We start from the raw sequence: 27,883 nt of genomic DNA on the forward strand, positions 1-27,883 counted from the left end.
CTCCACGCGCCCACCCGGCCTGTCCGCGCCCGCCTCTGCAGCGGGGTCTGGGGCCGCTGCACACCCGCCGGGCGCGGGGCCTGCGCGGGGCTGAGCTCTGGCCCCTGGAGGGCACCCGGGGAGGGGGGGTTTGGGGGGTTGAGGGGCCAGCAGCGTCTCCCCCTCCCCCAAGACAGGGAAGAGGGTGACGAGGAAAGAGAATCAAAATGGAGCAGCCGGCAGAGCGGCCCTACAGGCGGGAAGGTGGAGCCGGAGGAAGGGCCGGGACTGGGGGCCAAGGCCTCGGTGCAGGGGGAGACGGGGCGAGGCGGAGAGGGGGGCAGGGGGAGGGGGTCAGGAGGGAGGCGGGGAGGGGAGAAGAAAGGACAGAAGCGGGGAGACGCGCCTGGGCGCGAGGAGAGGGGCGGCGGGAGGCGCGCAGGGGCGGGAGCGGGCCCGGGAGTCGCGGCGGGCACGGCCTGCAGGGGCGAGGGGGGAGCGCGGCGCGGGCCGGGGGAGCCCGGGGCGGGGGCGGGGCGGGGCGGGGCGGGGGGGGGCGGGCGCCCCCTCCCCGGGCTGGGCGGTCCGGGCTCGGCGGCCCCGCCCCCGCCCGCCGCGCTCCGCGCTCCTCGCCCCGCGCGCCCTCCCGCGTCCCTGCTCCCGCCCTCGACAGCGCGGCGGGCGGCGAGGCTGCGGCGGGCGCGCGGCGCGAGCGGAGGACGAGGAGCCGGAGCGCAGCGCGGGGGACCGGAGCGGCCCTGGCCGGAGCGCACCGCGCGCCCAGCCGCCGGCGCAGCGCCCGCCGCAGGTAGGCTCGGGAGCCGGCGTCGGGGCGCGGGGCGCGGAGCCCCGGACCTCCCGGGCGGGACTGGGGTGCCCCGAGCGGCGGCCGCGGGCCGGGCGGGTGGGGGCGGACACCCCAGATTCCCCCCCGCGCCTGGCCTCGCGGAGGCCGCGGGAAGGAGCCGGGGCGCCGCTCGGGCCGTCGGTCGTTGGGCACCCCGCCATCCCCGGGGCGCGCCGGGCGGGCGGAGGACTCGCCGAGGGTCGTGGGGCGCTCTGGCCCCTCCCGGTCGCGGGACGCCTTGGGACGCACCCCCTTGGGTTCTGCTGGAGCCGTCGAAGCGCCGCGTCCGTTCCCAGGGGCTGCCGTGGGACGGAGCATAGAGGGTACGAAAAGCTCCGGGGGGGGCGTGCGCGCCGCTTCTCCGTCTGTGGGGTCAGCTGGGCCGAGAAAGGGCCTGTCCCCTGAATTTATTCCCCAGGGGTTATCCGGGGCCGGGCGGCTTGGGTGTGGGACGCCTGCTTCCCACGGGGGCAGTTCAAGCGCTCGGCAGATCTTGACTAAAACGCACAGCGCAGCTCCGGCCAAGCCACGGAATTCGCGCTGCTCTCCTCCCGCGCTTCCCTGAGGGCTGTGGGTGGGGGAGGGTCCCCAGAAGGGTCCAGGAGACTGTCTTCTTGCTGCCCTCGGAACCCCTCTCACCTTTTTGCCTTTGCCCAGGTCCTTATACCCTGGGTATAGGGAAACGGGGGAGGGGGGGTGCCATGGTGCCTGTGAGTTGAGGTTACCCCTAGATACGACCATCTCCATTCGTGGCCTCTTTGTGTGCACCCGTCACCTCTGGTGACACCCACAGGTGCTCTGTTCTGGACTGACTTGGTGTTCAGACAAAAAGCTCAGACACTGGGTAGACACCTCTCCCCCCACTGAAGTCCTGAGCCAACCCCCCCTCTAACTAGATATGAACCCTAAGAAGAAAATTGGATTTTAAAAAGCCGAATAATAAACACCCCCTCTCTTCCAGGTGTGGGGCTCGAGCACTCCCTGCCTCCCAGGAAGCTCAGTCTCATCCCCATGAAGAACTGGGGAGCGAGCTGGGTGCTGAATAAAATGGTTCCTAAGCTTTGATGGTACCCCCAATTCGTGGTACACCAATCAGAGATGGTGTCAGGCTTTGGGAGTGGACTTTGGGGTTGACCTTCACAGGTGGGTGTTTGTGGAGAGAGGTATTGGGTACTAGGTATTGCCTAGAGTCTCTCTTTGAGAACTTTGGGGAAATTGTTTCCATATGACAGTCTGAAAGGGCTCCCCCTACTCCCAAATTCTAGAACAAAGGAGGTCAGTGAGAAAAACAAGCATCTTGCCCACTCAGTCTCTTTCTCTTTGGAGCACTCTCTGGGAAGTGTTGACCCAGCCCCTGCTCTGGTCACCATCAGAGCAGCCTCAGACCCTCCCCTGAGCAGGCAAGCAGGGAGAGGGCAGAGAACTTGCCCCTGGAGAGGCAAAGGCACTGAAGGCTAGGGGCCTTTTCCCAGAGCAGACTGGGCAAAATGGCTGAACCTCCCCTGAGTCTCAGAAATAAATTGTCAGGCAGGCAGCAAACAAAGAAAGCGTTCTCCCTCCAGCCAAGCACTGGCTCAGTGGCTGGTCCTTGGAGGACAAACAGTGAGTCCCAGGCAGTGGGACACAGCCCGGCTTGTCTGGCGGGACATCTGGAGAGTGGGGGGATCCCCAAGCAGCATATGGGACACAGGCAGCCACCGTGGGGGAGAACGCGGGAACCATCTCCCCCCATGGAGACCCTTGAGCCCAGGGCTTGGTGAAAAGGGAGTCCTGGGGAACTCGGGAAGGGTTGCGGAGGGTCATCTAGAGGCCCAGGGGGAGGAAGCGCAGAGGGGAATGCCAAAAGCCGAAGCAAGCTAGCTCTGTCTCTCCTGGCTCCCAGGAGCTCCAGATGCTCGGAATTTGTGTACGTCTGTCTGGCCCACCACACAGCGGACATGCGTAAATGTCTTAGGGGAGTCTGTATGGGTGGGAGGTGGTGCCATCGCTAGTATGCATCTACCTGCAGCTCTGCTTTGTCATTGGGTCAAGAGGTTATAAAAGGTAGCCTCTGAGGCCACGGCCAGGAATGAGTCCTGATGGATTGGCTTTGAACTGCTGTGCTGCCATTTTCTGGCCAAGCATGACCTTGGATAAATCCTGTCCCCTTTTGCAAGGAGAAGTACTGAAAGCTCCCTGTGCACCAAACTTATAATTTCTACAAGAACCCTGTGCAGAGGGTACTTTTCTGATCCCTGCTCCAGAGGTGAGGAGGCTACAATGCAGGGGAGGGAAAAGGACTTGGCCAAGGTCATGGAGCTCGGCGGAGGCAGGGATTGCATCCTGCTCTTCTGGTTCCCAGGCCAGGACCTTGCCCGTGGCTGGGTCTCTGGGCCTCAGTTCTTACCGCCAAAAAGTGATTTATTGGGGTGATGGAGATGGGATTTGATGGTTGACACTGAGAACCACTGTTCCCAGTGTTGGCTGGGAGCTCAGCAGCTGAGATGGAGCTGTCCCAAGTCACCCAGGTTTCAGATGTGTCTTCTTTCCCCTCTTGTTTGTGTACGGGTCACAGGCTGAGTGTCAAACCCTGGGGGTTAAGTCCTGCTCACTACCTTCAGCCCCGGCCTCTCCAAGTCCATCCTTTTCATCCTGAGGAGCAGGTGGGCTGTCACCTCCCTGTCACCTGGCCTGAGGTGCCGACTTCCTTTGATTGCTGATGCCTCCTGCTCCAGCAGCCCCCTCTCTCAGCCGCAGACCTAAAGTCAAAGCCTGCCAGAGAGAGCCCCTTAATTGCCTTGCTCCCCAAATGGAAACAGAGGTGTCAGAACTGCTCTTCCAGTTCAGCAGTGCAGTCGCCAGCCTCTCTGTGCCTGGAGAGTGGCAGGCCAAGCATTCCTGGCCGAAATGAAAACAACCTTGAATTGACTCCAACTGCAGACAACAGCAGGCCTCGCGGGAGAGTGGCAGCTTCCTCGCTCCGTGGTGTTCAGCCCTGGTGGTCCTTTTCCCATTCCCTGCAGGTCTGTGGGAATTGGAGGGGCAGAGGGGGTACGCGCAAAGAGAAACCACTGCATATAGGGCTCCCCAGGAGATGTGCCTTGGGTGAGCTTTCTGAACACCCAGCATCTTCTCTGAGCTCACCTGGAGACTCCTGGAATGAAGCAGGGGAGACGAGAATCAGAGCGGAGACAGTGCATCACAAGGGTGCCTTGCCCAGCTGGTAGGTGTGAACCAAGCTGTGATACATTAGCACAGGCGTGGATTCGCTCCTCACGGAACAAAACCACTAAATATGGTTTATTTAGTGATAATGTTGTCAATAGCAGCAATAAATTATTTCAAGTTGATAATCTGCCAGGAAATGGGCTGCTGCTTTGCTTGGGTTAGTGCATTTAGTTTTCATGAAGCCCAGTGAGGTAGGCAGTAGAATTTTCCCTGGTGTACCTGGCCCTGGTGTCCAGACCTGACCAAAATGCGCTGATATCACTGCCTCAGAAAAGCCCCTGGCCTTGCTCTCTGGCTGTGACCACCACGCCCTTAGACAGTGCTGCCCGTCCCTAGTGCAGCATCCCTGCAGGCTGGTGCTGTGACAACTGGGCAAACAGGCCCAGAGAGAAGAGTTTGGTCCCAGTGTCCCTCCGCTACGAGGCTGCAGATGGGGTTTGCACACAGCACCTGTGTGACTGACTTGAACTTCATTTGAAGCTGGTGTTAATGTTGTGCATTCAGCCTCCTGTTCCTAATTTTGGGTGTCCCCCAATCGGTCACCCCCTTCTCTCTGTTGTTTAGAGCCGCTGCTGAAGCCATCAGCTCCGTTTACCGTGATCTGACATGACACCAAAGTGGCATCCGATTTGATGCGAGCTGCCTGCAGCGAATGACCTTCTATTTTTACATTTCTCATAAATTGGAAATTACAAGGAGGCCAAGTCTTGCAGAGCGATTGGCTGTGGTACTCAGCAAGCAGGGGATGCACATCTAGGTGGAACAGGCCACATTAGGGTGCCAAGGGCCCCGTTGTCTGTGAGAGGGGCCCCCAGCTTCCGGGAACAAGCGGGATCTGGTGCTCGGTCAGGCTGGAGGATGCAGGCGTTCGTGGCTGTCTCGGACAGTGACCTGCAGCTCTGCCCACCTGTCAGCTGCGTGGTGTCTGCAGAATCAGTGTCGCACGCCAGCTCCTGAGATAACTGGCCAGAGGGACGTTCAAGGTCAAAGATGCCCCAAAAGGCGCTGACAGCAGGTTGCGTCCATGGCCTTATTGTTGGGGAAGAAGGTTCTGTGCGGGCAGAGGGCAGCAGCCACAGGGAGGTGAGCAATGACATTCGGTGTCAGAGCCGCTGTGGGCTGTGACACGGTGCCAGTGACAATATTCTCGTCTTCAGAACAGCGCTTACAGTTTGCCGAAAAAGCCAAAAACTCTTGTGACTGTTGTTTCATTGATTCTGTACAAAGTATTCCAGGGGAAGAGAAGATGGCCCTTCATGTTGTAGAGAAGAATCCTCTTTCAACCAAAAAAACATTTTCTTTAAACCTAGTTTTTTCATAAAGACCAAATCAGAATGACCTTGACTCAAATGAGGTCTTTGCACACACATGAGCATATGCACACTTAACCCTTGAGTGGAATCACCGTCAAAATGCTTTTTCCATTGATGTTTGCAACTGCCCTGGGCGATCCAAGTGAAAACAATCATTTTATTACTATTACTGTCTCCATCTTTGAATGGGGAAACTGAGGCTCAGCAAGCCCTGAGGCTCATCCCCATCCCCGAGCTCTGGTCTCCCAGCTGGTAGGGATGCCCTTTACTCAAGTCTGAATTAACCAGGTAATTGTCTTGCCTTGAGCGGGAGCCCGGACAAGCCCGGGTCTGTTGGAGCCGCCGTGGGGCCTGCCAGGTGTATGGGAGAAGCATCTCCTTCATGCCTCTGAGCTCTGACCAGAGGTGACATCTCCTGGGCCACGCCCGAGCTTGGCATCTGATGTGTGTTCATCTGGCCGTGTACCCCAGCAGTGGGGGGAAAACAGGGGATGGTGGCTGCAGACACACATGCACACTCAGGCGTGCTTGTCTAAATAGTCGTAGAAGAAAATGAACCCAGGGCTTCCGTGAAATTGTCTAGAAGGATCTGAGGGCCTCGGTAACCAGGAAGTCGGGGCGGGGAGTGGGGACCACTGGAGGAGCCGACTGTGTTTCTAGGTCTGGCCAGCCAAGTGGGTAGGGAAGGGGAACCGGTGTGGACTGGAAACCAGACTCCCTGGCCATTACCCCCCCCTCCCCTCTGCCCTTGGATCGCTGTCTATGCTGAAGGCTATGAACTTTCACTCATTCTAGGAGCTTCTTTCTGGGGTGCTTGGAGGAGCAGGGACACGGAGGGTGTGACCCGTGCCTGGGCTGTGTGACCCATCCTCAGAGCATGGAGTGCCTCCTGAGCACCAGTCCTGGGCTGCCCAGGGCCAATGAGGATGATGCCAGGTGTAGGTGCTACTGTCCCCATGGGCCAGAGGGAACCCCAAGGCCCAGCGAGGTAGAGTCACTCACCCTGGGTTGCACAGCAGAGTTTGAACCCAGACCTTGATACCAACTCCACGTGCTGCGCCCCCCACCGGGGTAAAGGACGCAAGACAAAAGTAGCCAGAGCCAAACCCAGGTTCCCAGGCGCTGTCTTTGTTCCCTCCTGCCACCCAACCCACCTGCCGCTGGAGCCCCGTTGGCTGTTTCTTGGAGATGGGGAGGAAGTCATCTTACTGAAGAGCGTTGTCAAAGAGGTGTTTAAATGAACACACTGTTTTTAACAGGCTGACTCGTGTGGTGACGCGGATGATCAGATCCACACACGTGCCAATTCTGAGCTTTGCTGTGACCCCGGCACCGGGCAGAGCCCTGGCAGTAGCATCCCAGGAGCCTCTGGGAGAACTGACCAGGGAGCTCGCGTACCTGCCCGAGGTTGGCCCCCACATGCAGGAGAGCGGGTGCTCATGTCCGGTTCTGTGCCCCCGGCCTGGGCCTGCAGACCTGAGAAGGAAGTGGGAGCTGCCTTGGGCCCAGGCAGCCTGGAGCCTGTAGGGGACGGAGGGCAGGTCCCTGGCTTTGCTTCTCAGCCCATCAAGCCAAAGGGTTTGGATGGGATGGGAGTTTGGGCTTCTCCCCAAGGCCGGCGCCACTCTGCGGGCGGGGGACTGGGAGCTGCCCGCCCACTTCCTCCTCCATTTCCCCCAGTGTAGCCTCCCAGAGACTAATGACCGGGGAAGATAAGAGCCCTTTCTCCAAATGGCAGTGAATACCACTAATGACAGAGCAGAGGCAGCACTGTTAATTATGCCGCGGGTATTAAATGAAAAACGCCAGCCCCAGGAGTTAAATCACACCCCAGACTGGCAGTGACCAAGCCCTGCATCAGCCCTGGCCAAGGCACAACCGCCCCTCCCAACCTTGGAGTCAAGACAGGCATATTAAGGCCCTGCTCACAACGGTCCCCTCCCCTGCAGGAGTCTGCAGGGCTCCTAATGGTGTATGTGTGTGGGGGGGCGTGGAGGGTGCTCAATATCTTGGCTGCTCTGGGTGATTTTCTTACTTTCTTAGTGGCCTCTGGGAGTCTAGACAAGTTACCTTTGGGGCAGATGTGTGCCAACAACTGGACCAAATAAAAAGCGCCTACTATGTGCCAAGCTCCTCTGAGTCACAGAGGTAAACCAGGGGCTGTTTCTGTCTTTGAAGTGGTACAGCTGGAATGCGTGTCTTCTGGTGGCTCTGGTGCCCAGAGGGTGGGACACATAGTACTTGCTTCCCTGTCTGTGTGGCTCCTAGGAGAGAGCCAGAGGGCAGAGGGCCAGGCAAGGACTGACTCTCTTCTGTGAACCTGGCCTTCTTGGACAGCTGCACTTTCCACTTGCTGGGTGACAACCACTTTCCCCTCTCTGAGCCTCAGTTTACACATTTGCAAAATGGGAGTGAGCAGGCTGAGCCTAGAGGGTCAAGAGATGACATGAATGTCTGAAAAGCGACATGTTAGAGGCAAGTCAACAGAAAGAGAGAGGTCACCTCACCGCAGGTGGCTTGTGAATTTGAAATGTCATTCAAACCTCCAGCTTTCTCCCTTAGTTCTGATATCCTGGTTCCCACTTCCTGGACCTCAGAAGCTGTTTCTCAGATTTGTTGAGGCCAGAGAAAGTCAGAAAACCCAGCTGAGTCAGACACACCTGTGTTAGAGATGGGTAGACTGAGGCTTAGAAGGGGCACCCGCAGGTGCTAGGACCCAATGCCTCTAGCCCTTAAGCCAGGGTTCTTTCCCTTGCCCGGAGCCAGCCCAACTCCACTGTTGAGAAATTATTAAACGGAGTTGGTGGAAGGACTCTGGTTGCCGTGACAACGGAGCCGTGTCCTCGGGAGATAATGGCGTTGCACACGGCGGAGTGATGTGTGTTGAATGCTGATTCGGAAGCTGCTGGAGCGAGCAAGCAAGGGAGCAGAGGGATCTGGCTCTGGGGTTTGAGCTTCCCCAAGAAGGAGACTCGGGGCTGGTGGGGGTAGGGTGGGGGTGGCGGTGGAGAAATGAGCTTTGTCTAGTGCCATCCTCCCTACAACCTCAGCAGAAAGGGGTGATTATCTTGACTTGGTGGAGGCGCAAAGTAAGGTGAAGAGAGGCAAAGTGGTTCCTCACCCAGGTCGCTTAGCCAGGCAAGAGTTGGAGCTGACATTGAAAACTCAGAATGCTCCGGGGAGCCCGGGCTATGGGGAGAGCCTGCAAGGGTCCCGGGAGGGGAGGTCTGTGGGTGGGAGAGGGGCGCAGAGGGGTGCTCGCTCTGTACGCAGCACCTCGACCACACTAGAGGGCTGGGGACAGCTCCCCTGGGGACTCTGATGTGCAACAGTTCTAGCCCCAGTGGAATGGGGCGACTATAAGGCCAGGTAACTATTGATACCAGCTGTGGGACCAAAGTCACATCCCACTCCACTTCTTCCTTAGCTGTGTGACTGTGGACAAGTCACTTTACCTCTCTGAGCCTCTGTGTCCTCATCCGCAAAACGGGGATCATAACAAATCGATCTTGTAGGATTCTTGTGAGGCCAAATAAAGTAAGATGGGTAGAACATGAAGCCCCGCTTCTGGGCATCCCTCAATCACCATTAGTGATGGTTATTAACTGAGGAGGAAGAAGGAGCAGGTAGGGGAGGGGTCCTTCCCAAGCAAGGACCAGCTTGAACCTGTGGTGTTGAAGTGTGGAACTGACTAAACCAAGTGAAAACATGACAGGGCTCTTCCACAACCCGGCAGGGAAGGTCAGTGGAGTGAGTGAATAGCCCCCATCACCAAAAATATACACAAATATTTTGCATGTGAAAGTGATTGATGGACCTCGCTGCAAATGCGCTTTCCCTAAAAGCCTCAGTGCCAAGCACACTGGGGGAATTGCATTTTCTCCAGGTGGCCAGCTACAGGACCCCATGCGGCGAACCCTTTTGGAAAGTAAATACTGTCACCCGCGCTCTTCATGCCTCTTCTCCTGCACAGCTGGCACATTACATTTATGTTCCTAATTGGGGAGCGGAGAGCATGGGGTTAACACCCTGAGAAACCCCAAAGTGCATCATTTGCATTCTGGCAAAGATGTGATGTGAGCTGGCAGACAACCCCGTTCCGTTTTGGAAGCAGAAAGAGGGTGCTGGGCCATGCATTGGGCCTTTTCAAAGGCGATGTGAGTGCGGGCTCCCAAGGACGGGCGTGCGGATGCAGGCAACCATTTTGTGGGTTTGCATAAACCTGTGTGAGCAGATCCACCCCCAGCGACTGCACTGGGCTCTGGCTTCGGGCTGGATGTCAGGGTGTGAAGCGGTGAGCGGAAGACCTCCGTCAGATCCCAGCTCCTCCGTCCCAGGCGGGCAGAGGAGGGTCAGGGGAGGCTCATTCCATGCACAAATGAGGACAGTTGACATTTTACCAGGATCTGAACAAATGTGCTAATTGCGGGAGAGGTGCACGGGTCCACTCCCCGCTGGGAGTCCTGTTCAGTGAACAGTTTGCACGGAGACGTGGACGGGATCAGCGTTTCCCAGCGGCTCCCGCTTTTCCCTTGGATCGATTGCCTGTGGGTTAAGATAACTGTTCCTTCACAGCTTGTGAGCAAGACAAAAAACAACACTAGCCCTAGTCAGGTGATTTACTAGAAAAATCTGCCAGATACCAGAAAATTCAGGCTTTAAAATTCTAAGCTGTTGCCGCTTGCCCAAACACATTTGTCGGACCCATTTGGCCCCCCGGGGCCACCAGTTTGAGATCCTTGTGTTCTCACTGTGACCTTATCGGTCCAGACTTTACCCTTGGTGCTTCAGTGTGGTCACCTAGAAAATCTGCCAGATCCCAAGCATTTACTGTGTGCTGAGTTCTCCACTGAGTAGTTGACATGGTCTCCCTTTTAATCCTCACAGTAGCCCTAAAAGTAGATTTTATCACCTCTGTCTTAGACAGAGAGGTTAGGTGACTAGCCTGAACCCACACAGCATCCGAGCTGTGATTCTTGGCCAGTGCCAGCGCCTTGCCTTCTGCCCAGTCCGCCTGCCCATCCCAGCTCACGACAGGTTAACCTCTGAATACCTGGTCACGTCCCAAATGGAAGCTGTTGGTGTTCATGGGACTTAAGACTATTTGATCAATGAAAATTCCATTTTCCCAAATGAGTAGTTTATTCTTGTTAAATGGGATTTCTCACTCGACAAAGAAGGGGGTGAGATTCATACTATAAAGATTCTTTTGAAACCTAAGTCGATGATTGCAGAACAGATGCCTGGGCTAAGTGAGCATTCGTTTGAGTGTTCTAAAAGGAAAATCAGCTTTCTCTTATGGGAAGTATTTCAGGCCCTAGAATCTGACCCTTATCAACTCTAGAAATACAGGCCTTCCTCATATTTTTGCAAACTATTCTAAAACTGTCTCAACATTAAAAAAAAATTCCAACCAAACTCATATTCAGAGAACAATAGCATTTGTTGTTTTCCATATATAAAATTATAATACTGAATGTGCTTTTGTAAGTGTCACCAGCCCCACAGCTTTGCAAATCCTCTGGGAAGGGGCACCATTAACCTCATTCTCCTTCTATGCTTGGGGAAGAGCTTTGTGGCTTGACTGTGTCACATGTGTTTGGATTGCAAACTCAGAGGCCACTGAGGACCAGGCAGGTGAAGGACATGAGTAGAGAGGCTGGGGACAAAGTGACAGTGGCGGAGGGACTTGTAGCCTACTGGAAAGCACATCCCCCCTCCTATTCCCCAAAGTCAGAAAATTCAGGCTGTAAAATTCTAAGCTGTTGCTGCTCCACCGAACACGTTTGTCAGACCTGTTGGGCCGCCGGGCCACCAGTTTGAGATCCTTGGATTTTCTTATTGTGACCTTGTTGGTCCAGACTTTATCCTTGGGGCTTGGGGGTGGTCTTCTCGGCAATGGGGCTGACAAGGGCTGAGAGCTGTGAGGAGGAAGGGGTCCAGGTGGGTGCTGGAGCCAGCTGTCCAGGGCGCTCTTCCGAGACTCGGAGCCCCTCTCCGCTCGGGCTGCCCCTCTGCCCTTGGCTCATGGCAGACGCATCGCCATCCTGTTCAGCCTGCCCCTGCAGTGGTGTGCTTTTCTTTCCCCCAAATCCCAGTTCTTAAAGGGCCTTTATCCTGATGCCCTTCAGAATCCTTTAAACACATCTTGAACAGGCGAGATGGTCCTTTAGCTCCCTGGTTTTCTTACACGTGTGCCCTAAAAGACAAAGAACGGGGTAAGAGAATGCCAGGTAGTCATCTCGCCACTTGAATTCCCTGCTCTGGAGTCATCCTCTCTTGTTTGTTGAGCCTGGGGGCCTTACGGGGAGACCCCTGGAATGGAAGTCCCCGAGGAGTTCCCCACACCAGCCAAAGAAAGGGAGGAAGGAAGAAGTGATCTGGAACAGACCACCGGGGCCCGGAGACTGGGAACCCTGACCTGTTCCACTGTGGGGTCCTGCGGTGCTGGCACGGGCTGTGTTCTCAGCAGGGCCCGGAGCCCTCCATGGAGGGCTGGGCTGATGGGCTGGCCATAGCAACCAAGGGCTCCAGTCAGGGGGAGACATGCCTGAGGCCAGGGATCCAGTCTCAGCTCCCCCACCACTCCTGACTTCTCCTGTCAGCCCCTGGCAAGACCCTTTGCCTGCAGACAGCCCCTCAGGCCCTGGTTGAACAGGAGCCTCCAAGGGCATCATCCTGCCCCTGGGGCTGGCTGTCCCCTGGGGAGCTCTAATTAGAGCCCCAGCCCCTAGATCTGGGGAAAGCTGCTCAGCCTGGCTCCCACGTGACCTCTTTTGGCTCTGGGCACCTGCTGGCCTTGCCCAGCACAACCGTGGGGACCATTTAGCTTTTCATGGAGCCAGGCCTCAAAGGGTACAGTGCCAGCACCCCCTCTTGGGTTTCTTAAAAAGAGCAGCAGGCGAAGGGCCACTCTGACCTACCCCAAACAAAAGTGGATCTTGGGGGGGGCCTGCAGGCATCCCTGCGGAGATGGTGGGATACAGGGGTCATGAGCATGGACACAGGAACCAAGTGCAGGGGGACAAGTCTTAGCCCCTCTCGTTCCTAGCTGGGAGACCTTTGGCAAGGTATGCTTTATCACGCTATCATGCTGTGCATCAGTTTGCCCATCTGTAGAATGGGGGAGTAAGAATAGCAAGTTAATATACGAAAAGCCTTTGGAGAGGCTCCTGGCGTGTCTGTGTGCTGGGCTCACTTCCTTCCCTCACTCTGAGCAATTCTTTTCCTTCCTGCTTTGTGAATGAAAACTTGGGTTGGTGTAGGTTGACTTTTTTGTTTTCTCTGTGGCATCCAGAAAAAGAGGAACCTAACTCCTGTACAGGTGGTTCATTTCACTTTGGAGATGGCTATTAAACCTCAGGTAGCTCTAAAGCTGATTTTGTTCTCACTCTGGTGGTTGAAGAGGGGCCAGCCTCTGACCTCCTAACTTCCACTTTTGAAGGTGCCCTAAAAATCAGACTTTGTGATTCTCAAAGCTGCAGGCAGAGGGGACTGGCTTAATTCTCAGTTTCCTTCTCTGTCCTGGTGCTGTGAGGCCAGGTGAACCACAGCTCCACAGTCACATATCCCTCCGGCACCCATCAAGCCAGCGCACATAGGTGCCAAGGCCAGATCCAGAGGCTTCCAGAATTTCGCACAGATCCATGGGTGGGAGACATCCCATGGACTTGAGTGAGAAGATCCCAGCAGACTGTGAGCCAGGGGACCTGGGGTCAGTCCTGTGTGACCTTGGGCAGGTCAGTGAAGCTCTCTGAGCTTAATGCCGTCAGCTGCCAAATGGGGACTAACAGTCATTTTCGCTTCAGTGAGTTGAGCGCTTGCAGAGCCTGGCTCAGTGCTAGAAAATTCAAACCCAGTCCTCATACTGCGTACAGTGGTTACTGTTGGCCCCATTCCTGAAGAGAAGACAAACACTGAGAGAATAAGTGAGTAACTTGAAAGTCACCCGCTGTTGTGAAGAGCAGGCATCAGTGGAGCTATTGTGAAAGACACCTGGGTCTGCCTGTGACTTCCTGGGTGTGTCAAGGCAACATGAGGGGTTTGTACCAAAATGAGGAGCTGAATCTGTTACAGGACAGAGAGGGGGCACCCCAGACCCTGCAAACCTGCCTGCTGTAAATAGGTTCTGCCATCCACTTTGTCAACACAAAACCATATGAGACTTTAATGAAAAGGAACTTTAATACAATTAGTAAACAATGGAGGAAAGGCAAAGAATATAGTTTCTAAATCAAGCACCCAAAGTTACCTGTCCCCTCGTGGGTAAAAGTCCACCCAAGCAGGATTGGCCCAGAGCAAGGCCCCAAAGCCTGCCACAAGTCTAAAGCACCTTCCAGTGGGGACCCACAGAAAAGGGTCAGAAACAACCAGAGAAGTCTGGGAGGAAAAGAGCAAAATCAAAATCAAGACAAAAACCGCCATTGTCACCCCCCCCAACGGGTCTCTCACCCACATCTGTGTCACCCAGTCCATGACCAAAAGGCAAGCTCAGTTTCTTCACAGGTCTCTCTGCTCCATGTACCTCTTCCAGGTCTCCTGGCTCCATCCTGCTTCCTTCCTTCCTCAGTCTCCTCTGCAGCTTCTCCTCTCCCTGCTCAGCTCCACCCTCCCCTGAGTGGGGCAGGAAACCTGGAACCTCCCCCTTTCCTGGGGACTACCCTGTTATAATTCCATCATTTCTTGAGGAAGAGTGTGCCCTGGCTGGGAATTGGGGTGGTGGCGGTCTGCGCAGTTCACAACACACATGTGCTGTGTGACCTCAGGCCAGCCACCAACCCTTTCTGGGCCTTTTTCTTCATCTGTAGACTGCTGCAGTAGACTTAGTTCACCAGTGTGGCATGGGACAAGTCTGGACCAGAAGGTGGTTGCCCAGGCCCTGACCCAAGCCCCACTGGTCCAAGAATGGGGGTCTACCCTCTAGAACCCCCAGCATCCGCTTTGCATACAACTTGTACCTGGCAAAGGTCAACTCCTTCCCCCGCACCCACCCCCAGACTGGGCTGTGCCCTCGAGGCTGAAGCGCTGAGGCCCTAGAGCCCATCTCTAGCTGTCCCTTCTCCATCAGAGCACCTGCTCCAGGAACCCTTCCCTGATCTGCTGCGGCACCACTATCCGCCTGTACAAGCTCCACCCCCTCTCAGCTCTGGCACCTAATCATCGTCTGTTGGTGGGTCCTCGCATTGTGCAAAGGTTCCCAGTGGCCCTGCTTCCAGCGGCCCTTCCTCTCTTTGAGTGGCCAACTCAGGGGCTCCTTATCAAGCATGTCCTGTGTGCCAGGCCTCAGCTGTCTCTGGCCACTTTCCTTGCATTAGCTCTCTTTGGAGTTTCAAGACACTCTTAAGAGGTATAAGAGTCCAGATTTATAGAAATTCAAATCAAACTTCGTCCAGTTGCCAGGGCCACCCAGCTCACAGCTCTGAAGTTGTCTGTGCACCCAAGTCACTAGGACCTTGTTATAATGCAGCTTCTAATGGCACAAGGTAGGGTGGGGAGCTGAAGTCTGCATTCCTACCAGGCCCCCTGGGCAATGCGGCCAGTGCAGCCCCAGAGACCTGCACTTTGCAGGAGAAGCAAGGCCCTGAGTCACTGAGGAAGCCCGGACTCCTCTAGAGTCCCCAGGCTCACAGGCCTCAGTTTCCTCACCTATCAGATGGGAACTAGCCCTAGGCTGATAGACACAGAATGAGGACTGGAAGATATGGCACCTGAGAAGTGCCTGGCACACAATAGGCACTCCATAAATGCTGGCTCTTCTCCCTCCAGAAGCTGGCGTGGGTCTGGGTACACAGCAGATGCTCAATACAGCCTTGTCTAATGAATTGAGCCTAGCATTTCCCCCTGCAGCGGAGAATAAACTGCATTATGTTTCCCCTTGACATAGAGCCAAACCCAATATTAATTTTTTTCTTGAACCACAGAGTTTCAAAAAAGAAAGAAAAGCGAGTAGAGCAATCGCAGTCTGCAGCGAGGCTCTGTAATTTCTGTAATTACAGAACCGGAGCAAAACAAAGCAAGAGCATGCACAGCGTCATGGGAGCGGCGGGGGTGGGGGATGCTGCTCCCAGCCCCTCAGCTCCCCCTTCTGCCTTCCAGGCTCTTCATGTGCCCCACTGGCTCAGAGCAGGTTCTGGACGCAGACCGGGCCGGCCCCGCACAATGGCAGCCCTGAAACTCTAGCTTTGGCCTTTTGGCCTCTTCCTAGGTCCCCCACCCCACGCAGCGGCTGGCCCTTCCCTCTGATGCAGTTGGACAGAGGGGGATTGTCCCGAGCGGCTGCCACAAGCTCCCCTCCCCCCAGCCCACCATCTGCCCCAGGGCTGGGCTGCTCATAGCCTATCAGCCATCGATGGGGGGGCACCTCTTAAACAGATCCCCACTGCCGCTCCCCACCACCTCTGCCCCAGCTGCCACCATTCAAGTCACCGTCATCTCTGCCTGGACTCCTAGCCTCTTAATGAACCTCTCTGCTGCCACCCTTGCCCTCTGCAGCCTCTCTGGGCAGCCATAGTGAGCCTGCATTACATGCAAATCTATCACCCGCCTCCCACACCCTCCGCTTCCTCCTGTGCCATTTGGAATAACATCTGAACTCCTTTCCTGGGCTCTGAGACCTTGTGCGATGGGCCCCTGCCTGCCCCTGACCGCGGCTCCTCCTCCCATCCTGGACGTCAGCCACCCTGACCTCCATGCTGTCTCTCAAATATGCCGAGCTCATTCCTGCCGCAGGGCCTTTGAGCTTGCTGTTCTTCTGTCTGAATACTGTATCCCGGAGACTCACATTTCTGGCTTCTAATTCAAACTGAAAAAATTGTTTGTTTAGGCCAAATAAAACAAGCCCAAGGGCTAATTTTGACCCATTTTGCCACTTCTGATCTAGAGCTCCCAAACTCTGTGTTTTCTTTCTGCTACAAAGCATCTCCTCATTCAGGGGTTGGCAGAGCTATTCTTTCTGCATGGTTTGGCCCCATTTTTATCGATGGCTTTAGGACTTGGTCAAGAGCACACATCGAGGAAGGATGGGGCATCCTGGGAACATTTTCACCATCTTACCTCAAGTCTTTTTCTTTAACTCCATCCTTCCCAGAGCTTGCCTGAGTGTCTTCATTGAAACTCATCTGATCATGTTATGACCCTTGTCCCATCCCTATAACTGACCCCAAGTTCCTTAATCTGGGGGCCCTCACAAACTGACTTTCCTAGCTTCAAATCTACCTACCTTTTTTTTTTAAGCCTCATGAACACCTATTCAACCTTCAAAACCCAGCTCAAATGACCCCTCAACTGGGATAACTTCTCTCGCTGAAACAAGTCATTCCTTTAAGGCCTGCAATGTCTTGTTCATATATTCTGGCAGCACTGATAATGCCCAGTGATAACCACTGGGTATTGTGATTAACTATAGGCATAGCTATCTCTCTTTCTGACAAGGTTGTGACCTTGTCAAGGTCAGGGACTTTGCCTTTTTTTTTTAAGATTTATTTATTTATGCATACAAGACCTGGGTATAGGCCAGAGGTGTGTGTGGGGGGGTGAGAGATTCACCAGAGACAGAGTGGGGAACAGAACAGGCAGATTGACTGAAGTACACTGCTGAGGGGAGCAGCGGGGAGACAAGAGAGGTCTGCTCACCATATGTGTGTCAGCTCCCTGGTCAGGGATCGAACTCGTGCTGCAGGGGCTGCTGATAGCTTCATAGTGCAGACACTTAACCCCTTGCACCACCAGGGAGGCCCCGACTTTGCCTTATTAATGTGCACACTGGGCCATCAGCAAATATTTACGCAATGGGATCTTGCTGTCAGCACCTGCTCGTTCACTGATTCAAACCCTGGTGCCCGGGGTGTATTCAGAACACCAGACATGCAGAAACAGCATCTCCTTGTCATTTGAGCGTGTAGCCTATGCTCAGCAAATGCTGACTGAGTAGATGAATGCGTGAACTGGTGAGTGGAAACAGGACTCACTGTGGCCTCACAATTATCAGTGCCCTGTGAATGGTGCCTCAGTAGAACTCGGTGAAGGCTGACATCTTCAGGACCTGGAGGAACCTACAGCCATTCGGTCTGCAAGATATTGTCATCTGGTGAGGAAGAACTGGAAGACTCTGGAAGAAGACCTTGGAATAATGCCTGAGGCGTGCCTCCCACCCCCTCTGCTCACTGGCACCCTCAGAAGGGGATTAGATGGTAGCCTTGCAGCTGTGAGCCCACAGCCTCCAGCTCCGACAGAGCCACCCAGATGGTCCCCAAGCCGCAAGGCTCAGAAGCCTGTTTCAGAAAAGCGGAACTAACAACTGGCCAAAGGATCCTTTTGCTTCAGAGATCATGAGATTTCTAGAAAGACAGCTGAGTTCCCTGGCTGTGAACTTGCACGTGTCTGTGCTTTTCTTTGTGCTGCAGCTCAACCAGCTGGTGTCAGGAATTCACATTCCCCGAGTGCCCTTCTGAGCCAGCATGATAGTGCAGCTTCCAGAACCCTCCACATCCACTGGAGGGCCAGGCTTTGCGCAGACAGGCTGCCTGGGTTCTGTGCTTCCCTTCTACTGGATATTTTGGATTTCTGTTCCTTACCAGACCTTCTTCATTGCAGACTAATTCTTTAACCAGCCACACACATGAATGCACCCTCTCAGCTTCTGACCAGCCCAGGGTGATCAGCTGAACCCCTCAGAGTTGTAAAAAGAGAGGACCCAAAGCGAAGAGACTTGACATTTGTATGAGCGAGCATTCTCCCCGGTGAGTAGAAGGATGACTTCCACTGGGCTTTTGAAATAGCTGAAAGATGCTGAAGAGCCTGAAAAACAAAGCCCTCGATTGATGTGAGCTGCTCTTCTTCTTAGTGTTATCATTTCTTGACCTTCTGGGAAGTTGAGAACACAGCTCAGAACCCACCATCCGCACGGATAGCAATCGCAGTGATAACACAGCTGAGGTTTCCGAAGCCTGTTATGAGCCAGGCGCTCTGTTTCACGCTCTTTACATTATTTCAGCTCCTCTTTGCCACATCCCTAAGAGGAAGGGGTACTGTCTCCCCATTTTATAGATAAAAATCAAAGAGGGGAAATCACTCACCTAGGAAGTGTCAGGAACTGGGGCTGTCAGACTTAGCCGGGTGGCTGGCTGCCTCCCCACTCTGCATCCTCAAGGAAGCATCAGTCACGTTCATCTGTGACTTTCTGTGCTGACCATCATCCACCCATGTCTTTGGAAAGGAGGCGCCTTCCCTAGGGAAGTCACAGGCACTGGCTGAGCCAGGATACACTTTCCTGTAGTCTGGGATGGCAGCATGTCTACCACGTGGGGGGGGGGGGGGCTCTACTCATCCATCTGATCCCCCGTGTGGCAGGAGAGGGTGTGTCATGGGGAAGATGATCAAATAAACCCATGAACTGGACTCTGCTTCCCCTCTTCCCTTCTCCCTCCCTGTCGACATTGGATGGTTTCTTCAAGAACACACCGGCCAAGTTTCACCCTATGAACACGCTCCGTTGCCTGCCTACCTGCTGGGTGGTGGCAGGTGACTCGGTGCTCTGTCCCATTGTAGAGCCCAGGATTTCAGTTTGCCTGGAGTCTCAAGTGGATCCAGAGCGGAGGCCAGTAGTGGTTGTCCCTCAGGCCCCTGGTCTTCCTGAGCACTTGGCCAAGTGGTGGACGAGACAAAGAGAGATCCACACAGGATTATGCTGGGCTCCTCTGAGCCCGTGTAGCAAGAACGGGGAATTTCTTTTACAACTATGGGGATGTTTTGTAAACTCCAAGAGCAGGGGCCAGTCTTAAGAAAACTTGGAATGTAGAGTGTCTTCACGACTCTCCTTTTGATCCCTAATTTCCTTCCTTGACAGCCCAGCTCCCTGCTGCTCTAGGTATAAGGTGGGCAGAAGATGGCTGCCTGAGTGGCCCCAGGTTGCTGGAGAGATGGCCTCTTTCCAGGCCAGACTCTCAGGGAAGGAGCTTTGACTGGTTGGCCTGGGTGAGGTGATTGTCCTGCTCCCAGATGACTGGATTGTTTTGAACAAATATGGCGGCTGCAGCCCAGCAGGGTAGATGGAAACAGTCACGTGTGTGTTTTGACAGGCTAGTGGTGACCCCCCAAAGGGGCCCCACTATAGCTTTCCCCCCTTCCCTGTGGCTGCTCTCCATGTATGTCAAGACTCCCTGGGCAACCACAGACCCTGCTGTCTCTTGCCTCCTGCCATTCCCGATGATGAAAGGTGGTCTCTCTGCCAGAGTCCAGAGTGCCCTCTGATGGTGCCATGCCCAGGCCAGGATCCAGACGGGCATCCGAGACAAGCCCCTGGGCCGGCCTTGGGAACGAGAAGCAGGGTTGGCAGTAAAGTTTGGATTGTCCGAAGGTGGTCTGGTTCTCCAAGAACTCTCGGAAGAGACAATGGTGTTTGGTAATGGGGGACTGCATGTGAGGGCCCGGAGAGTGAGTGCACAGCAGACCCCCATGGGGACAGAGCCAGGGAGGTGGCCCCGGGATGGGCGGGGCCCACACCGCATCGCTTAGCTCAGCGCCACATCTGAGCATCCACGCGCCAGTGCTTCACCTGTCCCCGTTTGCTCTGAGGGTTCCATAAGTTTATTCTGGGTTTTATTTATTTATCTGCTATTTATTTGGTTTGTAGAACATTATAGGAATCCAGAAAAGTACAAAGGAAAAAATAAATCCCATAGATACTAATCACTGTGACTATAGTATAATGTTCTGGTGTTTTAGATATTTCTTTTAATGAGTAAATTGGGGAGGGGGAAAGGAATAGGATCACACCACAATAAACTATTTTGAAGCCTGCTTTTCTCATGCCACCAAAGCCGGGGCTCTCCCATTCTTTCCACATGGTCTTTCACAACATTTCTGCACGTTTGAAGGGGCAGAGGAAAACAGCTGCATTGGTTGGCTCCCAGGGGACACTGGGGGAGCTGCCGCCCCCTGTTGATTTCATTTCCTTCTGATAAAATTATGGAACATCTTCCTCACATAGCCTTCAGCCCACCCTACACTGTGCCGAGGGCCGCCAGCCCACACCCGCATGTGGCCAGCTCCGGGGCCAGCGCCGCACTGCATGGACATGCTGTATTCACAGCTGGGGACTCTGCGGGGGCTTCCTGCACCCCTGCTGCTCTCTGCCCAGGGCCACCTTTGGCTGCCAGCTGCCTGTTCACTGTCCCTGCTGTCCTCTGCTTTGCAGGCTCTCACCGGGGTTGCAGAGGGCACCTCTCTGGAGCTGACCTCCCAGAACACCATCAGGTAACATCAACAACCAAAATAATAACCATCGTGGAGCTCTCTTTCCAACCTGGTCAGACGAAAAACACTCCCACAGCCACTAAGGCTTATCCTGGCCACTATTCTACAGCTTGGATTCTCCCCATTTTTATAGATGGAGAAACTGAGGCTAGAGCAATCAAGAGCAGGGTCACTCCACTGTTAAAGAGTGGACTGGAGATTTGAAACAGGCCCATTCTTACACTCCCTTGTACCCCGCATGTCTCTGGAACTCAGAGGGCAAGTGGAACATTGTGGGGTAACCGAAGGTCAGAGAGGTCATCTAAGCCCTGGACAGAGGACTGGGCCTGGGCTCCTGGCATATGAATCTCTTTGAGGAATTTGTTAGAAGTATAGAACCCAGGCTTGTCTCCTGGAGATTCTGATGCAGCTCCTCAGGGGAGGGACCTGGGAACTCTGTCCTTATAAAGCTCTCAAGCGACTAGGAAACAGTGCTGGGCTTTGGAGCAGCTGGTGAAATGGCAACAGTCCTCACCATTTGCCCAGGCACAGGGTGCCTTCGTGAATGGGTGAAGAACAACAATCTGATGAGGATGTACTAGCATCATCCTGCACAGAGACAGAGTAGAGCCCAGGGAGGTTTAGGAGTTTATTCAAAGTCACACAGCTTCAGAGTGGCAAAGAGGACTTCTTCACCATCAGAGCCTGTGCTCACATGCCCCTTTCCCTCTCCTGCGCCCAGGAGATGCCCCTGTGCAACCACACATCGAGGCCCTCCCCCACCTACCCCCTGCAGCTGCTGCAGCCTCAGGGGATGAAACATCTAATTGCATCCTGGGAAGCAAAGATGAGGAGCACTTCCTATTTCTGCATAGAAGCTGGCCCCCCAGTTTCTCCTTGGAGCAGGATGTACAAGAAAGGGCACGTGGCCCAGGTGGGCAGCTGGAGCTAGTCACCCTCACACCCCTTCTCTGGAAACAAAAGATGTCTCCCCTTTCTGGATAGCCTTCCTGGGCCCCTGGTTGGTGTGTGGGCTTATTTTGTTTCTGTTCTTTTGGGACCATCCAGGCTCTTGCTGCTTTCTGTGCCTGTCATGCCTGCTCTGTCCTCCCAGGGTGACCCTGAGCCGCAAAGCTGCTGTCCACGTGGACAGGGGCCGACGTCGCACGCCCACCTGCCAGGACCCCTGCGTCCAAACTGCGAGACATGGCGGCCAACGGCAGCAAGGTGGCTGATGGGCAGATCTCCACGGAGGTCAGCGAGGCCCCCGTGGCCAACGACAAGCCCAAAACCTTGGTGGTCAAGGTGCAGAAGAAGGCGGGCGACCTTCCGGACCGGGACACATGGAAGGGCCGCTTCGACTTCCTCATGTCCTGCGTGGGCTACGCCATCGGCCTGGGCAACGTCTGGCGGTTCCCCTATCTGTGCGGGAAGAACGGCGGTGGTAGGTGCCTCCTAGCTCAGCCCGCCCCCACCGACAGTGTGCCACTGGGGGAGTTTCTGAGGTGACCTTAGGGGAAAATTTTCCCTAAAGACTCCAGAGCCCCATTTACTCTCTTTTCTTGTTATCAAAGGATTCCCAAAGGTCAGTCATGACTCTTGGGGGCTGACCTCTTCATCTAGCAAAGGGACGGGGGAGTAGTTTGAGTCTTGCATGTGGGTACAGCCCAGAATACCCCACTGTGGTGCCCACTCTGGGCTTCCTCCAAAGCCTGGAGCCCATGGGCCTCTCTCTCTTCAACCCCACAGGGGCCTTCCTGATCCCCTACTTCCTGACGCTCATCTTTGCGGGGGTCCCGCTGTTCCTGCTGGAGTGCTCCCTGGGCCAGTACACCTCCATCGGGGGCCTCGGGGTGTGGAAGCTGGCCCCCATGTTCAAGGGTAAGTCCAGAGGGGATCTGTGGGGGGGCGGAAGCATTCCTGCCCACAGAACCTTGGGGAGTCTTCCCAATGCCCTGACCACAGGGAGAGCAGCCTGCTCGGCACGTCTGAGCTGATGCAGCCCTTGCCAGCAAGCTGCTTCTGGCCAAAGTAACTTGGGTTGGAACCTAGAATACAGGAGGTAGAGAGAAGGACCATCCAGAGGCCGCACACACAGCAGCCACCCTGTGCTGTTCGCTCCTTTCCCCGTGAGGGCTGGGAGTGACTTTCTTTGCTTCCCGCTCAGTGCCTGACGCTCAGGTGGGCTCAGTGCCTGATGCTCAGGTGGGCTCAGTATCTGACACCCAGGTGAGTAGCATTGCCAAGAATCGTGCTTGGCCGCAGACCAAGACCCTGCCCCAGCTGTACTGGGCCCACACGCCCATCCTGGCCACCTCCCTTGCCAGACACCGTGACCTTAACCAAGTCCCTGCCTCTCTGCAAGGTCCAGCAGGGGGTAGCCGCGGTGGGAAATAGCACCACGTGCTGGCAGGGCTGCTCACTGTACCGAATGGCTCCCTCCCCCAGGTGTGGGCCTCGCCGCGGCCGTGCTCTCCTTCTGGCTCAACATCTACTACATCGTCATCATCTCCTGGGCCATCTACTACCTGTACAATTCCTTCACCACGGTAAGCGGCCGCAGGGTCCGCCCCTCCACAAGGAGCCCCCCCGTACCCACCCTCCATGCACTGGGACCATGTTCTGCCCACAAGGCTTGTCCTCATCTTCCCTGTCTCCCCACAAGTCTTCGTACCGGCTCCAGGCTGGGCAGTTGGTATCTGGCTGGTCCCCTGCTAGAGTGGCACTGTTAGCCCATTCCATGTATACCCAGGAGGCTGGGTTCAAATCTTGACCCTGCTGTACACCAGCTGTGCAACTTCAGGAAGGAGACTGAACCTCTTTGAGCCTCAGTGCGCTCATTTGTATAATTAGGGTGAAAATAGAACCTGCCTCATAGGTTTATTCTGAGGACTAAGTAGTGAAGGTCAAGGTGATGAAGAGCTGAGAACCGTACTGCAGTGAACATTGCAGACATTAATTGTTAACATCATCAGCACGCACGGGGGCAGGTGGGAGGTTTCTTACCAGGGTCACATGCCTGGGGGTTGGTCCCAGGATGCACACACGTGACCTTATGGTCCAGCTTGGAAAGTGAGAAAGTTGAGGTTCAAGTTTCAGCCATGACGCTTAGGAGCTGTGTGGCCTTGAGCAAGTTGCTGCTCCTCGTCACACAGCCTGCCCTGCGTCCCTGAGCTGGTGAGGAGGGAGGGGAGATAGTGACTGAGAGGCGCATTGTGGGGCTGGACGGGCAGCCCCAGGCGCTCCTGGGACGTGCCTGTGCTCTGTGCCCTTGCAGACACTGCCGTGGAAGCAGTGTGACAACCCCTGGAACACAGACCGCTGCTTCTCCAACTACAGCATCGCCAACACCACCAACATGACCAGCGCCGTGGTGGAGTTCTGGGAGTGAGTCTGGGCCCTTCCATGGGGGGACAGAGGCCCCTCAGAGGGGGATGGCAGAGGCAGGTGAAGGCTGTCTATAGAGATGTGGGCTGGGCTGTGGGAGCCACAGGGGAGGGCGAAGGCCTTTCGTGTCCTGGGGAGAGCTGAGCCACGGAACAGGTCCCTGGACATGAGCTATACGACCCTTGGTAACAAAACTGAGATGTGGACAGAGCACACACCAAGCACCCCCTGCATGCTGGTCTGGTTAAGCAAACAAGCAGGAAGGAGGTGGCAGCCCCAGGTGGCCAGTGCTAAGAGGAGGGGTGCTCGGGAAGCCGAGGGGCCCAAAGAGGCATTTCAGGGTGAAGCAATGTAGGGGAGACAGCAGAGACAGAATGCAGGTGACAACAAGATGAGGAGCGGCCCGGGAAGCGGGAGGTATAAGTAGTGGGATGATGAGAGTTTGAGAGGCCTCAGAGGCGACAGAGCCTGGTCAGAGTAACGGGCCAGCTCTTCAAGGACTTGCAGAGGCAGCCTGGGAGTGGGGCCTCATTCTGAGGCCACAAGAGGCGTCACTGATTGCTTTGACACAGGAGACATGAGGAGACTGGCAGTTAGAAGGACCATGGGACTGGAGGGGGCAGAGCGCTAGTGAAGGGGACGGTCCAGCCCGGAGGCCACTGCAGCCATCCAGGGGAGCAATGACAGTGGCTGAGCTGAGACACTGGCAGGCTTTGTGCAAAGAACACTTTCACTGATTCATATAAGGGGCCCAACAGTCCCCACTGGCTCTTGGATCCCAGTGATCCCAGATGTCAGTGGAAGAGGTCGCTTGTGTCCATGCCTGGGCACCCTCAGGTCGCTGCAGCCCTCTCCCCGCTCTGACTGTCCCTCACCGGTCCCCAGGCGGAACATGCATCAGATGACAGATGGACTGGATAAGCCAGGTCAGATCCGCTGGCCCCTGGCCATCACCCTGGCCATCGCCTGGGTCCTCGTGTACTTCTGTATCTGGAAGGGTGTTGGCTGGACTGGAAAGGTAAGGGCTGTGTGCACAGTGGGGAGCACAGAGGGTGGGTCTTCCCCCTGAACAGGGAGTCTATACCCCACAGGAGTCCCTCCCAGCCTTGCATTCAGCAGGCCCCTGAACTCTCTCTCTCTCTGCCTCAGTTTCCTTTCCTGGAAAATGGGAATAATGACATGTCTTACTTTCTGGGAAATGGTGAGGAGTAAAGGAAATAGTGCAGGTCAGACCCTTCGCACAGCGCCAGCTCCCGGTCAGTCCAGTCAGTCCCTTCAATTCCCCCAGGGCCAGTGCAGAGCAGAGGGCCAATGTCGCTCAAGGGCTGTTGAACAGGCATTCCCTGAGCACCTGCTCTTAGCAAGTCTCGTTCTGGGTGTTAGGTCTGGAGGCGGCCTCCCAGCCTTGGAGGAGCAACAGAGATGGCTGGGTGGGTGGCTTAGTGCTCAGACTCTGTATTCAGATAGTCCTGAATTCAGATCCCAACTCAGCCATTTACTTGGCTGTGTGACCTTGTGCGAGTCACTCCACCTCTCTGAATCTATTTCCAGCTCTGTAAAATGGGACTTACCTGCTATTATATATATATATATTTTTTTTTAAAGATTTATTTATTTATTTATACAAGCACTGAGTACAGTCATAAGTGTGGGAGGATGAGAGAATTCACCAGAGCCAGAGCGGGGAGCAGAACAGGCAGAAGGACCGAAGTACACTGCTGAGGGGAGCAGCGGGTGGCAGGAGAGGTCTGCGCGCCATGTGGGACCCTCGCCCAGCGGCCAGGGATCGAACCGGCGCTGTAGAGGCTGTGGGCAGCTTCGCCACCCAGCGCTCAACTGCTGTGCCACCTGGGAGGCCATATATATATATATATATATATATGTATGTATGTATAATATATATATATTTTAATGAGGATCAAATGCGATGGTGATTTTTGTAAAGCACTCAGCAGCTAGCAAGGGGCATTGTGGTTGCTTTTGTTTTTATTACCAGCCAGTGCAGAGCAATGCAAACTGGGGTGTCCAGTCTGGAGGTATCTGCGGAGGTGGCCAATCAAATTAGGGAAAAATGACTGGCCTTACCCCACCTCTGTCTCCCTTCAAATCCCACTTCAGGATTCTGGGGACAGAAGATAATTGAGTGTCCCCTCGCCCTGGCCTGACGGAAACCTGGAGGGCAGATGTGTGAGGTCTTACAGCAAGTAAGGGAGCAAGTAAGGGGATTTGAACTGAATCAGGCTGGAGGCAGGGAGTGCAGATCATCCAGGGAGGTTTGGATAATCCAAGAAGCTGATATGAGGAAGAGAAGTTTATGAATTCCACTCCTGAGCATGGACACACTGGTGGAAAGCTGCCCTGTTTCAATCACGTTGGAGTTTTGGACTCAATGGGTTCTCAGGTCCAAAGCTGGTTAAAACGTCTCTGCTCTGTTCCTAGGCGGGGCAGGCAGGAGGATGCAGGAGCCTCCCAGCCCACCTTTAGGAAGCAGAGAATGTAGGGCCTCAGGACTTTGGAGGAGACACTGCTGAACTTGAATCTCAGTTCTCTGGTTCCTAGTGATGTGTGCTTGGGCCTCTGAACCTCAGACTCCTCATCTGTTAAGTGGGCACAATAATAGTACCTTATGAGGTTGTCACAAATATGAGGGGGATAATCTATTAAGCACTGTGTTGTAGTGCTTAGCACATAGTAGGTGCTCACTCTCTATTATCTAGTATTAACTATTTTGGATGGTATCTAGAATTCCTTCTAGATTAGGTGACTAACTACTTCTTGGGACGTGAAGAATAGGGCCTCTTACTACATCTTTTGAGGGAGTCACTCCGTCAGGAAGCACTTACTGAGCACCTACTATATTCCTGTTACATTCTGAACATGGAGGACACGTTGAAAATTGGGACCTACACAAATATATCAAGCACGTCCTATGTCCTCTTCCACCAGTGTCTCCAAGTAGCAAGGTTGATTATACCCTTTTCCGAGGCAAGAAAAAGCAAGACTCAGAGAGGATAAGAAATTGACCCCATGTTACACAACTTGTCGTTAACAGAAATGGTTTTGAATTTTCATTTACTGATTCCAAGTACAGTGGTTTTTCTGCCAACTCTTGGCCACCTTTCCTAACCCAGAGGAATCTCATAGTCAGGTCAGAGAAATGAAACTAACCCAGAGAACGATTCATGCTGACTGTCATGTCAGACACTAAGATAAAAAGATCGTTGAATGTGAAAATTGCTCTTTCACACGAGTGAGCAAAGAAATGCAACTTCAGACAATGACATCAGTCTTTTGAGCATCAAATTGGCAAAAAATAATTTTTTGAATGATTGCACTCAGTATTGGCACCTTTGTGGATAAAACGTGCTCTGTGATGTTAGGCGAAGTTCAATTTCTGGAAGGTAATCAGGCATCATGGGCCCAAAGCCTTTGGGAAGTTTATTCTTTTTGACTCTGTTCTTCCTCTTCTAGTAATTTTCTCCAAGAACGCTGCAGTAGTTCTGTAGATAAAGTCTCATAGTCAAGAATACTCAGTGTGGTACTGAAAGTCACCCAAATGGATATCATTAGGGAAAACTTCAAAAAGGATGGTGGAATGTCTGGGAGGGTTGTGTTGTTTCACTGAGAATCACTTTTTATGAGATAATAGAACAATGAGTAGTAAACAAAACAAGAAACCAAGTGATGTGTACTGTGTTTTTTAACTTTAAACATGTGAAGTGAAAAGGCAGATACATAATTGGAGCCCCATTTTGTACAGAAATGTAATCATATGCAAAAAGAAGTCTCACAAGGGGAATATTCATGCATCTGAGTGTTTGCCAGGCATTTATTTAGAGTCTACTTAGATCATGGACAGTTCCAGACTCTCGGAAAACAGAGAAATCAACCTGTCCCTCGTGTAACTTACATTCTAGGA

General features: G+C 54.4%; 1 protein-coding gene across 2 annotated transcripts in view; it reads left to right on the forward strand.

Annotated features, from left to right (window-relative positions):
- The first annotated feature begins 747 nt into the window (after window positions 1-747).
- Window positions 748-27,883, forward strand: part of SLC6A1 (solute carrier family 6 member 1) — a 37,275-nt gene continuing 10,139 nt past the window's right edge. The window contains exons 1-7 of one of the 2 annotated variants that reach the window (XM_037522814.2): window positions 748-787; window positions 20,540-20,598; window positions 21,692-22,021; window positions 22,327-22,458; window positions 23,026-23,126; window positions 23,855-23,964; window positions 24,850-24,982. In XM_037522814.2, coding sequence (XP_037378711.1) covers window positions 21,784-22,021; window positions 22,327-22,458; window positions 23,026-23,126; window positions 23,855-23,964; window positions 24,850-24,982 — 714 coding nt within the window. In that variant the 5' untranslated portion in view covers window positions 748-787; window positions 20,540-20,598; window positions 21,692-21,783. Of the gene's footprint in view, window positions 788-8,333; window positions 19,745-20,539; window positions 20,599-21,691; window positions 22,022-22,326; window positions 22,459-23,025; window positions 23,127-23,854; window positions 23,965-24,849; window positions 24,983-27,883 lie in introns of those variants that run through there. The other variant, XM_037522805.2, reaches the window with a different exon arrangement.

Source organism: Talpa occidentalis, unplaced genomic scaffold (genome assembly GCF_014898055.3).
Source record: "Talpa occidentalis isolate TD23 unplaced genomic scaffold, MPIMG_talOcc4v2.1 talOcc4.10, whole genome shotgun sequence".
Taxonomy (NCBI): domain Eukaryota; kingdom Metazoa; phylum Chordata; class Mammalia; order Eulipotyphla; family Talpidae; genus Talpa; species Talpa occidentalis.